Below are 12,670 nucleotides of genomic sequence, written 5' to 3' on the forward strand. Positions count from 1 at the left end.
GCCAGACGGTGTCTGCTCGGGTAGAGTTGGAATCAAGGGTGGGAGAGGTGCCAGGGAGACCAGCAGGACCCAGAAGTCAGTGTTTAAGGACAGGGTGGAGGGAGACAGTCCTGAGTGCCAGGGAGGAGCTGGGCACAGAGCTCAGCACGTAACCCTGGACCCCAGGGGACCCACACCCCGACCGGAAGGGCCTCAGGTAGGACCTGACACACTGGCCAGGGACATGCTTGATGTCATCGTTTTTATTCACTTTCTCTTTCTGAAAATAAGAGTAAACATACAATATATAGTCTCTGTTTATATATATTAGATATAGTTACTGCAGGGCTCAGAAAATCATCCTCAACCAGCTTTCAATTCTGACATTTGGGGGAAAGGGAAAGAAGTGTCCGTGATTGCCAAAAGCAGACTCTTTATTATTAAACAGCAGTAACAGGAAAACCTAATGCTCTGTCAGACACACTGACACTGGGAGGCCAGGAGGAGGGTAGCAGACGTGAAGGAGAAACGCTGGACAGGAGGTGCCCCGCTTACCTATGTCCCCACCCTCAGCCCCCTCGGCTCTGGGAGCCCAGGGGACACTGAGGAATGCACCACAGGCAGTGACGGCCCTCAGGGCAGAGAGGGAGCGAGCGGGGGTGGGAGGGGTGTGTGCAACTGCCGAGGGAGCAGGGGCCTGGGCAGGGCTCTGGGAGCGTCTGCCTGGTCTCCCCATGCTGGTCAGCTCTTGGAAGGCTGTGGCCCAACTGGATGGACGCAGGGAGAGAGGTTGGGGTGGGGAGGAGGTGCAGGTCATGGGAACCCCTGATTGACAAAGCAGCCCTCCTGGTACCAAGGGGACCCTCCACGCACACCAGGACAGCCTGGCAGGGCCCGTCCCACTGGAGTGGGCAGTGGGGGAGGGTCGCTACCACCAACCCGGAGAGACGGGGGCAGGGCGCTTCCTGGGCTGGGAGCCTGAGGGGGGGAACTTCGCACTTGCCCTCAGGCACCAGGAAAGGAAGAGAGCTCTGGGTCTCCCTGTGCAGCCTCGGTGACGGCTCTGGCTCTGTCTCCTTTGGTCTCCTCCTCACTGACCCTAAATGTCAGCAGCAATGGAAGAGGGGCCTCCAAGCCTGGGAGAAACTGAGATTTCGCTCCAGGAGGGGGGCCACCCTGCCCTGAGGACCCAAGCGGGCCCTGCAGTCAGGACCAGGAAGCCCTGTGGGTGGCCAGGAGCCTTGCCAGGCCCCTCCTGGGAGGAGGGACTGTCACCCCACAGGGGGCTCCTCCATGGGCTGGCAAAAGGCTGGGGTGGGCCCTGGTCGGGGCCTCAGTTCTTGAGGATGGTCTCGTAGGCCTGGTACACGTGCTGGGACACCTCGGGTGCTCGACACTTCAGGGACAGCTGCAGGGGAGAGAAGGCCGCACTCACTCTGGGCTCCTCTCCGGGGCTGTCATTTACTAGGCTGGGAGGGAACACGTGGGAGGACAGACAGGGTGGGGGCCAGATGGAGGTGTGGTGTGCACACGTGGCTTGGTGGCAGCAGCGTGGCTGGGCAGCTGTGTGGTGAGGGAGAGGGGGCGGCCGCCGCAGCCAGCCGGGTGTGGACCAAATATACTTGCAGCCCACACACCTGCTGTCTGTCAGCCACGGGCCCTACGGCAAGCAGCGTGAATCAGCAGCCGGAGGCTGTGAGGGAGGCCCAGCCCCCACCCTGCAGAGCTGCCTGGCTCCCACAGCCATGGGGACTGAGGTCCCTGAGGAGGTATGGGGGGGGAGGGGGGGCGGGCAGGGAGGGAGCAGGCTTCTGCTCTGGGAGATGGTGGGGGCGCCGGGGGTTCTTCCTGATTTCTTGCACAGAAAGCAGGTACGCCAGAGACTTGGCCTCAGCTCTAACTGCAACAGGAGCTGGAGAGCACAGGTAGAGGAGCAACAAGTGCCACCACCCCTTCTGCCAGAACTGCTGCTCTGAAGGGTGCAATTAGGAAGGGAGAGGGCAGGTGGCACCAGAAACCAGCAGCAGTGGCCCCAAGGGGCACAGTGTCCTCTAAGGGCTCTGTGCACACTGTGTGTGCTGGGAAGTGGGGTACCAGCTCCTCAGAGGGGGCCACCTGGTTGGGAAGCAGCGGGGTGTCAGCAGAGGGCAGCTAGCTCTCCTGCCTGCAGCCTGGATGGGGACCAGCAGAGTGCAGAGGCCAGGAGAGCCGGGGGTGCATTGGAGCCAAGCCAGGAGGCGGGGTGTGCAAGTTGTGGCTGGGGAGGACGGAGGGGAAAGAGGAAGAGAAAAGCAATCCGCTAACCTCCAAGTCCTGCACCACGGGCATCAGCAGGGAAGGTGGACATGCAGCAACCAAACACAAGGAGACGGAAATTACCACCACTGCAGCCTTCACCCAACCACAGAGCCAAGGCCGCCAGCGGGGCCCAGGGAGCAGTGTCTGGAGGGCCATGCCTGCCAGAGACTTGGGTGCAGGGGAGAAGCAAAGCCCGGTGCTCTCTGGGGCCTGGACCAGCAGCCTGGTGTCCAGGACCACCACGCACTACACAGAAGCCATGTCCTGACGGGGTCTGACTCAAAGGCTGGGAAGGACAAGCTGCTCGGAATCACCATCCTCGCAGGCGGGCCCTCAGGCAGGCCACTGTGCCGCCTCACAGGGCCCAATGTACAGAACCGTCTAGTCCAAATCACCGTCCTGAGACCCAGCTTGGTGTCTTATTTGGGTAACTTGATGGGACTGAGTTGAAAGCTTTCTAAGATCCTTTTAGGGACAGAATTCTGATGCCCATTCACACCAGCCTCAAAGGGACTCCAGCCTGGCTGGGCTAGTGTCCTCCATCAGAGCTGCCCCGGGGCCTGGGGGTGGGCAAGAGAGGCTGCCCAGGACAGAGGCCCCAGGCTGGCTGGGCGGGAGCGGGGGCCCTCACCATGAAGTTGGGGTTGCCCGGCTGGATGCGCAGCTCCGCCAGCACCCAGATGCCATTGGTCAGCTTCAGGGACTGGTAGAGCATGTCCTGACCCTCCACGTTCCTCTTGGCGACTGTGAAGATGTTGCTACTCTGCAGCCTGCTGCTCACGGCCTCTGAGGGTCAGAAGGCCCCCCAGTCAGTGACGGGGGAGGGATTGGGTGTAGGTGAGGGGCAGTGTGGACGGGTGGGGGGTGCTCAGGAGTCCTACCCGCATTGAGGGGACAGTCTCTGATCTGGAACTGGGCTTCATTCTCATTGGGAATGTCCTTCCACGTGGCCAGGAAAATCTGCCGGTCTGGGAGGAAGGGGGAGAGAAGACGGACCTCGGTAACTCATGGCCCCGGGCAGTAACACTGAGCAGGAAACGGGTCTGCCTTGAAACAGGACAGGCATGAGCTTTGCCACAGCAGCTCCTGCCTCCTGAGCAAACCCTCCGCCCATGCTGCTCCCAAAAGACCCCGGGCTTCCTGCCTCGGGGCCTAGCTCTCCCCCAGCACCCACAGATGCCTCCTCCCGCTCTGGCCCCGAGCAGCCTGCTCGTTAGTCAGCCTGAGTTACAGGACTTCGGTGGTGGCTGAGACATGAGGGGGGCAAAGTGCTCCACGCAGCGCTGAGCTGGAAGTGAGTCCTCTGGGCCCTGGGATGAGTCGCTCAGGGGTTCCAGCCAGGGCAGAGGAGATGGGCATCAGGTGTGAGGCATGGCCTGGGCTCCCTGCCTTGAGGGCCCAGGAGACAACTGTCTAGAGGCCAAAGGCAAGGCGGAAGGGCAGAGCTAGAGAACGGAGGAGTGAGATGGTTCCTGCGCGGCATGCCCCCTGGTGGCCACAGTTGGTCTGACAAGACCCTGGCGGCCCCCATGGAAGTGTGCCCGTCAGTGCAGGCTCAGCAGAGAAGCTGGTGACTCACAGGTGCTGCTGTGGGGCAACCCATCCATCTATTCCAGGAGCCCCAGGGCTGACTTCACGACTCACCCATCTTCCCGTCCTCCACAAAGAGGATGTGCAGCGGGTACAAGGTGCTGAAGTAGAAGACATCAATGTTGTTCTTCACAGCCACCTAGGAACAGGGGGCCCGAGTCGGTCCCTGAGGCCTGGCCCCCACCTCTGAGGCCTAGGAAGGGCCCACGCCCTGTGCCCCAGACCTGATCAGATTCCCTCACAGGCCTTCCCTGGGAGCCACGCCCTTTGTCCCCTCTGCTCAGGCCTCCTGGGCACATGTGTGGCCAAGAGCAGGACTCCACACACACACACACAGGCCCAGACCGTCCCACCAGGCTCCCCCCTGGGGTGGGTGTGCGGGTAAAGACGAGGGGCGTGGTCCCGCCGGAACACACCTGGAGGTTGTTCAGAGGCTCCATCTTCATGACTGAGCCCACCGTGTTGAGAGGCAGGGAGATCTCCACGGTCTGGTTGGGGCTGAGTGGCGCATGGACCTGGAGGGGAGCAGCGGGGGCCAGACCAAAGCTGTGGAGAGAGAAGTCCCCGTAGGGACGGCAGGGAGCAGGCGCTGACACATGGGCTCCTCCAGCCCCAGAGCCGGGGCACCGGTTGGCAAGAAGCCTCTCCCGTAAGCCGGCCTCACGCCAGGCCCAGGCCCAAGCCAGAAAGACCAACTTCTGACCCTGACCCTGCAGCCCGCAATGGCCTGGCGGACAGGAGGACAGAGTGTCAGGCGGCTGCAGGCTTGAGCCCATCTCTGCTCCTCTTTGTCCTCTGGGCTAGGCACTGGGCAGACGCAGTAAGCACAGCCTCGCCCTGCCCCTCAGAGCGCTCCATCTGATACCTGAAAACTCCGCGCCTGCCCAAGTTGCTGCTGCCCATTCCCATCTCCCAGGAGGGAGCTGACCATCCCAAGTGACACACAGGAAAGGCCTGCTTCTAGATAAAGCAGCACAGGGGCCCATCAGGAGGACCCCAGGCGTGTGAGTCACCCCAGCACAGGCTCTGGGAAGATATGTAACAGTTATGATGGGCACCATGAACTGAGGATTTGGAATTACACCAATCCCTATCCTCATAAAAGAATGACAGGTATAGAGTCTCCCAGCTTCCGGGACACACAGATTCAGGGAGGGTGAGTGGCTCTGCCTGAGACAGAGCAGGAGATGACTGGGAACTGCAGGCCCTGGTGCTGGCCCGGCACTCCGGGCTTCCGGGGGCTCCACCACAGCTGCCGCGTGACCTGCTGAGCCCAGGCCATCACCTGCTCACAGAAGAGGATGGCCCTGACCTCCCTGGGCTGCCAGGTGGCTCCAGGGAGACAATATTTTGAAAGCCCTTGGCATAGGGCCTAGAACTTAGGAAGCTCTCAACACACAGTCAGTTTGTTATGAGTGATCACAGGACCACCCCTTGGAGCCTGGAGTGTCTGTGGCCTCCAGGGTCACATGAGGGTCAGTGGGAGAGCAGCTGCCACCCTCCCTGGTCTGACAGAGGGTCAGGACCCACTGGCCCGAAGGCTCTCCCTGAGGAAGCAGCCCCTTCAGTCAACTTCTTAGAGGCTCAGTTTGCTCATCACTAGAGCTGCTCAGGAAGAAGAATCATCAGGAGAGGCTGCTCAGTTCTCCGGGAGCTCGGGCCTCGCCGGCCTGGTGCATGGAGACCCTCATGGTGCCAGACGGCAGACTTCCCCCCGACCCCCCGTGCAGGGGACCTGCTGGGGATGAGAAGCCTGGAGCAGCCACCACTCCCCATCAGCCTTCTTAGAGCTGGGAGCAATTCAGGGCTGGGAAGGAGGCCCCAAGCTCCTGTTATGTGGGGTTTTGCCAAAGGCAGGCTCCTCTGCTGGAGCTGGGTTTCTGTCAGTAAAACACCTCTTTGGGCAGGGGAGGAAGTCAATCGAAGGGGAGAAACCATACCCCTTGGCCCAGTACTTCGAAGTCCACATTAAGAGGTCATTGGGGGAGAGATTAGACAGTTTTGGTCTGAAGTGTGGTTGTGAGGAACACCCGCCTTCACCAGGAAAAAGGGCCCAGGCCCCTGCAGCCTCAGCTCCGAAATGCAGCCACCACAGGGCGCTCAGCAGGCTGGCCGTGGGCGCTCACCTGTTGCGGTTGAACTGGATGGCAAAGTCGGTCATGACCTGCAGGGCCTTGTTGGTCAGCTGCAGGTCCATGGAGATGGAGCCCACCTGGCGGGTGAAGGTGCCCGAGATCTCCAACCCCTTGGCTTTCATGGCGGGGAGCCAGATCTGCAGGGAAGGCAGTGGGCAGGGGCTGCAGTTCGCCATTTCCCCAAAGCTCAACAGCCTCCCTGAGAGTCCTTCCGCTCTCTCCCCTGCAGGGGCCTCCCTGCCTTTACCGCCAGGGGATGACAATGTGTATCTCAGCAGGAGAACAGCCCTGCAGGGCCACCCGGGGCCACCACCACTGGAGCAGCTCAGGTAGGGAAGTGCTTGGTGTGCCCAAAGGCTGGCCCAGATTCTCAGAGATCAAAGAAGGAACACTCAGGAAGGAGGCCGAGGAAGGCGAGGACAGCCTCCTGAGGAGCCAAGGAGACCTGAGGCCCAGAGCCCAAGGCCATGCTGGGCCTCCGCCAGGGCTGTGGGCCTCCCTGGCCGTCACAGCCTGTCCTCTCCACAGAGGCAGGGCTGGCCTTTAATTGCGGAAACTGGTCTAAGGACAGTACCTAAGGGCCCCTTGCTGGCAGGCCCCCTGCTGTTTGGCTGCCCTTGTCATCCTGGTCTCAAGTGTAAGAGCTGCCTCTTCCGAGAAGCCCGTCCCCTGGCTCCTTCCCTAGTGATACAGGGAGTATTTGCTGAGCAAAGAGCTTGAATTAAAGCCCTGCCCATCTGCTGGTGTCACCCTGTGGACGTGCAATGCCTCTCAGGCCGTCATCTCACTCAGATGGCTCCCAGCAAGGGCAAAAGGCTCAGGCGCTCCTGGACAGCTTCCCCAAGATGTCCTGTTAGCAAACGTCCCATCATCTCTCCAGTTGCCAACTCCAGGCACCTCAGAGCCATCTGGGCAGTAGCCTTCAGCCCACCCTGACCCTATACCAGGCACCTCTTGGTTCACGGGTCGACGCTCAACCTGGGCTTATTGATTATTTTTTAAATTACAGGTGTAGGTAAATGAGGTCCACAGATCTCATTTAAGGACAGAGAGGAAGGGGCATTATAAAACGTCTATTATCAATGAGAGGCACTGGTTGGACAGCACTGAGAAGCGCTGCTCCAAGTCGATGGGACTGTGCTAGTTCCCTGGAGGATGCCGGCTCTCCCACACCTCCAGGCTTTCCCGCAGGCTGGAGCCCCCTCCCCACTTTGCCTGGGTAAGTCTGACTTGATCTGCAGGCCTGAGCGCCAGCTTCCCTAGGATGCCTTTCCCTGGCCACCCCCATGCCTGACTCAGCATCTCTTCTCTGGGCTCCCACAGCCCCCAGCTGCCCTGGGCATGGTGCTGGCAAACTGCAGCTCCTGGAGCCCGCCCCGCTGGCCTGAGCAGATTCCATAGAATGGGCCGTTTTAGGAGCCCGCACATCAGTCTCTAACTTCTCTCCGCTTTTGCCACAAGAGGAGGCATGGCACTTACTGCTTTGGGGGCCACATATGATCCTGACAGGGTGCCCACGCCACTGGTCAGGTCAAAGAGATCACTCAGGCCACTGCCCATGGGTGCACCTAGGTTAGCTGGTACTGTTGCTGCTGGAGGTGTCACGAAGTTGGGGCCCCCGATCTGGAAAGGAAAGAGAAGGGGTCAGTGGCAGGCACCAGAGGCAGGGTCATCAGGGGCCTGGGATGAGTGTAGCCACCTGGCTCTTTAGAAAATAGGGTGGGCGGGCCAGGAGGGGACCCCACAAGGCTTCTGTGACATCAACTCTAAGTTGCAGAAACAAGAAAGAGTGAGGTGGGTGGAGAAGAGAGGCCGAGCTCTCCTGTGCCCTGCAAATCTCAAGCCTTAGGGGTGACCTCTAGGAAAGCTGGGGACACTCGTAAACACTCAGTCCACGGATAAAAGGGGCACCGGAGGCACACTGCTGTAAGAGGGCTGTGCTAAGGAGACGAGAGTGTGCCCTCCAAGATACCAGAGAGGGCCCATGGGGACAGAGAGGACCAGCGATCCTCAGGATGACCAGGCAAATTGTCACTGGGTAGTGAGGACGGGATGAGGAATTCATGGATTTAGGGGCCCAGGGGCAGGTGGACTGCCAGGACAGAGGCTGCCAGGACACTGGATAGAGGCCAGGGCTCAGCAGGGAGGGCCTGCTTTGACATCATCTGCCTCTTGGGATGTTAGGCCAGCGCTCTCAGGAGGAGCAGGGACGAAGGCTTGGTGACGCAAGGGTTGAACCGTACCCCTTCAGGCTCATCCCCCATCTCCAAGCAGAAGCAGGCAGGGTGAAGAGAACAGGCAGCCACATGCAGAGAGAAAAGCCAGGAAGGAAGACATACAGAGAGACGAGGTGAGGGGGGGAGGTAGAAAGAAGGAAAGAGAGAAGATTAGTTACTGCCGCCCCATCCAAGATGAGTCTGGTGCAAGGCTGTGCCAGGACTAGGAGGGGCCTAGACTGTTTCCATGATGAGCACTAGCCCCCGGGTCTGACCCTACCACCCACATCCTGTGCCACAGCCTCGGGATCTGAGCCGGGCATGACTGAGTGACACAGGTTCTGCTGCCCGCTCTACCGTCTCTACCAGCTGCCTGAAGAAGTTCCAGGGAGATACCCAGGCCAGTCTCACACCACCTTCCTACAGGGGAGCAGAACTGTCCCTTTCTCTCAGGCCCGCCGGGCTGCTGCCCCAGCTGGTGCAGGGTTTGGGGTGCATGGACACAGATCTGGCTCCTTCAGCCTTACAGGGCCACGGTGCCTGCAGGGTCAGACTCGGGGAAGGGACTAGGACTGGCCGAGCCTGCCCCAGGTCTCTTGGGGCTCAGTGGCAGGACCAGGGCTAAGTCCTGTGTCTGCCATTTAGCAGCTGTGCTCTCTCGGAGGGAAAGTCTCCTGACCCTTTAGCCTCAGTTTTCTCACCTACACGTAGGGAGCTACATGATCACCTTCATGGGCAGAGGTGCCTGGCACACAGGACGTTCAGTGATTGCTCCTCGGAAGAGCATTACCAATGGCATCTAGAGGGGTTCCCAGGACATACCAGGCTGTCAAGGCCGCCACCGAGAAGGTCCACAGCTCCCATTTGCACCGAGGAGGTGGCCAGGGGTGGGCCACTCACTGGGGGGCCGAGGTCCAGGTTGAGGAGGTCACCCAGCAGGTCCCCCTGGGCGGGAATGACATCTGGCTGCTCACCAGAGGGCGCTCCAGCAGGGGCTGTCTCAGGGCTCTCTGTGCTCTCGCTCCTTCAGGGATGCAGGAGGGAGAGGATCAGAAGGGTTGGGGGCAGACGGTCTCAGGGAGGTCAGAGTCCCCAGTCTCCAGGGTCCTCCCCCACGACAGGCACTGGGTCTCCCCTTAGGGGCTGTCTACATGCCTCCTCTTCCTCCCATTCCCCTGCCTGGTCCATTTCTCAGCTGTCTAAGCGATGCAGCTTCACGGGGAGGAGAATGGTATTTCCACCACTCCGCCCACTCTACAGAGAAGACTGGATGCCAGTCCCCAGGGGACTTGGCAACCAGGCCAAACCAACCACCTGGCGCGGCAGAGGAGGAAGGCGAGAACAGTGCTCTGGAGTCAGAATCGTCTGAGCCCAGCTCCGGGCTGTGGGACGCTGCACCAGGCACGCCCACTCTCCATGCCCACTGTCACGCCTGTTAAATGGGGCACCCCTCAGATCTGTTGTAAGGATCAAACGACGTCACCTAATCAACACCTGGTGTGTAGTCAGCATTCGATAAGAGTTGCTGGAATTATAATTTCTCTCAGACTCGGGCCTGAGCACCTGTGCTACTGAACTGAGAAACCAGGGGGAGGCTCCGCCCGGCAACCGGCCCACTTCACTCACGAGGCGGTGCGGGGCGGCAGGCTCTTGTGCACCACGCCCCGGCCCCCCTCCACAAAGGCGCTGGGCGGCTTGTGGTAGACGGAAGCCAGCGTGCCGATGTAGCAGATGAGCTCGTCCAGCAGCGTGGGCTCGATGAGGTCTGTCTCTTCTGAGATGAGCGGCTTCTCGGCCAACACCACCTCCTTGGCAGCCACTGGGTCTGTGGAGAGCAGGCGCCAGTAGATGTAGCCACGGTCCCGCAGGTCTGGGTTGTCTGAGTCCTGGGGGCGTGAGGAGAAGCTTGTGAAACTCAGAGCACAGCAGCCGGGGAAGGGGAAGTTTAAATGGACACGGCCGAGCAGCCTGCCCCCCCACTTTCCACTCGTGCGCACCCTAGCAGGCCATGCCCACTCCTATCTCCATTCCTCACTCCCCTCCATGGCAGTCTGCCCTCCCTGCCTGCATATGAACCCTCTGGTTCTCATGACTTCCCTCTCCCTGCTCATTTACAGTCTGTCTCAACTTCACTCCTGACCCCATTCCATCTTTTTTGTCGGTGACTGAGCCAAACCCACGACGGTGCCAGTCTTAGGGGCAGGACCACCCAGGTCTGGCTGCTTGGACTGAAGCAGGGAGGCTGGGACACCCACCTGAGTGGCCAAGCTGAGGACCTGCTGCACCAGCTCCTGGGTCTCTGTTGGCTTCTTCAGAAAGAGTTTCACTATGGCTGTCAGCAGCTGTAGCTGGACCTGCAGGGAGACAGAAATGACAAGGAAAAAGGGGCTTCATATGGGACAGTAAGAAACCCAAAGAGGGCCTTGAAGAGGAAAAGGGTGCTGACGGCCCTGGAAGCAGAGACCAGCTTTCCTAGGTTTCAGGGTGGCCGCAGAACACACTAAGGTGAGCAGAGGGTGTTGGCAGTGCTGAGCAGCCAAGACCATTCAGGAAGCAGTGGCCACTGTACTATTTGGCAACCCCAGGCAGGCCAGGGGATGCTGCCCTGTCCGAGGGCCCAGAAACCATTCAGGACTCCAGGCCTCATGGTGCCTCAAGGAGCTCACAGCTTAAAAAGGCAACATGTGTAGCTGGGATGTTTCTTAAAGGGACCATCTGTCAATAACAGAGATGCTGCCAGTGAGGCCCAGGGCACCAGGCCAGTTGGGCCCCCAGAGCCAGCCTGTTGTTGAGCTGTGCTTCCACCAGACGGTGGGCCATCCCTGTCCAGCCCTCGCTCAGCCTCTGCCTCTTACCTGGCTGCTGCCTTCCCCTGAACTTGCCTCCTGCTGCCTGCAACCTGGCCGATCGATCCCTCCTCACCCCCTTGGATCTCATGCTGCCCCAGCCCCCACCCCCTGCTTCTGTAGCCTCCTGACACTCTCATAGCATCGACCCACAGGATGGAAATGCCGTCCCCTGGCGAGAGCCCTTGAGAGCAGGCAGATCATGTCTGTCACAGTTGTATCCCTGGTTACTGTGCAATCTAGTGCCCAGTGCATAGCGGGCACTAAGGAAAAACATGCTGACTGAAGAAACAATTTTTTGCACATCTCATTTTTGTCAGTCCTGGGACAAGAAGGCAGCCTGAGGGCTCTTGAGCCAGGGTTCTGCCAAAGACAGGCCTGAGCCCTGTCGGGCAGGAGGGCACCTATAAAAACAAAGGCTAATCACACTGGTACATGGGGTGGGCTGACAGCAGGAGGTGGGGGGGGTGGGGCATGTGGTCTGTTTCTGGGATTAGATGAACCAGAGTCCTTGCAATTTGGTTACACGTGGGTCAATGGCAGAGGAGCAGGGGGCTGGCTGTTTTCAAAGCAGGAGGCGGCCCTGGGACTGGCTTCCAGCCCTGGCTCGAACCCCCTGGCTGGCAGTGCAGCTAAAGCCATTCACCCTGTCAGTGAGGGAAAGTCAGTGAGGGAGAGGCGTGGGCTACTTCACGGGGTTCTTGTGAGCTCTGAAGTCTAGCAGCTGCCTTGGAGCTAGAGTTAGACTGAACACCTCAACGGAACTCTGGTTCTACCACTTCCTCGCTGGGCGGCCCTGTACAAGTCAGTTCACTTCTCTGAGTGTGTTTCCTCATCTATAAAATGGGCATATACCTCATAGGGTTAATGGAAGAGTCAATATGACAACAAATGTAAAGAACCTACTGGGTATTCTGTTCAAGACACAACTGTCATCATCCTCATCAATATCAGCATGGCCACCACACAGGGACTCTTTTACCAAGTTCTCCCCAGCCCCGGTCAGCTGGCTGCCTGGAATCGTTCCTCACTGCCTGGTGTGCTATGCTGGCTGGCAACTTGGGTCACAAGTCCAACTCCTCCCAGCCCCTACCAGCAGCCCTCCTGCAATGACGCCATCCAGATAGGGGCCAGACGTAAGCTGGGATGATGACGCACCCCCCTGGCTAACATTTTCTGAGCTTCCCATCCATGGCTGGAAAGGCCAATGAGCCTAGGGCAAGGAGCTCAAACAGACAACCTAAAATAAGTTCCTGCCCTGGCTGGTGGGCTCAGTTGGTTGAGCAACACTCCGTGCATCAAAAGGTCAGGGTGCATGCTGGAGGCACCGATTAATGTTTCTCTCTCAATCGATGTTTCCCTCTCTCTCCTGTCTCTCTAAAATACAAATTAATTTTTTAAAAAGATAAAATACATTCCCAAACTGCAAAATACTAAACAAGTATTCTTATAAAAGCTTTGAACTATATTGTGAACCCAAGAGGCAAAGAGAGCAGGCCAGTTAAACTAAACCACCACCACCACACAGCTACTGTTTGCTAAGCAACTTTATATTTCTCCTGGGAGCTATGGTTTAGTACTTGCTAATTCTGTGTTTAGGATGACT

General features: G+C 59.1%; 1 protein-coding gene and 1 non-coding gene across 5 annotated transcripts in view; both read right to left on the reverse strand.

Annotated features, from left to right (window-relative positions):
* Nucleotides 1–395: 395 nt before the first annotated feature.
* The window catches only part of AP1B1 (adaptor related protein complex 1 subunit beta 1), a 41,734-nt gene continuing 29,459 nt past the window's right edge, over nucleotides 396–12,670 (reverse strand). For 3 of the 4 annotated variants that reach the window (XM_070400254.1, XM_070400256.1, XM_070400255.1), the window contains exons 12-22: nucleotides 10,474–10,572; nucleotides 9,845–10,104; nucleotides 9,041–9,242; nucleotides 8,246–8,266; nucleotides 7,482–7,625; nucleotides 5,994–6,139; nucleotides 4,284–4,413; nucleotides 3,922–4,006; nucleotides 3,159–3,245; nucleotides 2,909–3,063; nucleotides 396–1,387 (exon numbers count right to left, since the gene is read on the reverse strand). In XM_070400254.1, the coding sequence (XP_070256355.1) occupies nucleotides 1,313–1,387; nucleotides 2,909–3,063; nucleotides 3,159–3,245; nucleotides 3,922–4,006; nucleotides 4,284–4,413; nucleotides 5,994–6,139; nucleotides 7,482–7,625; nucleotides 8,246–8,266; nucleotides 9,041–9,242; nucleotides 9,845–10,104; nucleotides 10,474–10,572 (1,404 nt within the window). In that variant the 3' untranslated portion in view covers nucleotides 396–1,312. The remainder of the gene's footprint in view (nucleotides 1,388–2,908; nucleotides 3,064–3,158; nucleotides 3,246–3,921; nucleotides 4,007–4,283; nucleotides 4,414–5,993; nucleotides 6,140–7,481; nucleotides 7,626–8,245; nucleotides 8,267–9,040; nucleotides 9,243–9,844; nucleotides 10,105–10,473; nucleotides 10,573–12,670) is intronic. The other variant, XM_070400257.1, reaches the window with a different exon arrangement.
* Nucleotides 5,417–5,513, reverse strand: LOC138998239 (small nucleolar RNA SNORD125). The gene has a single exon (XR_011469107.1). It is a non-coding gene; the product is annotated as a small nucleolar RNA SNORD125 (small nucleolar RNA).

This window comes from Myotis yumanensis, unplaced genomic scaffold, assembly GCF_028538775.1.
Source record: "Myotis yumanensis isolate MYYU_CA2020_CCGP unplaced genomic scaffold, mMyoYum1.0.hap1 SCAF_19, whole genome shotgun sequence".
Lineage (NCBI taxonomy): Eukaryota > Metazoa > Chordata > Mammalia > Chiroptera > Vespertilionidae > Myotis > Myotis yumanensis.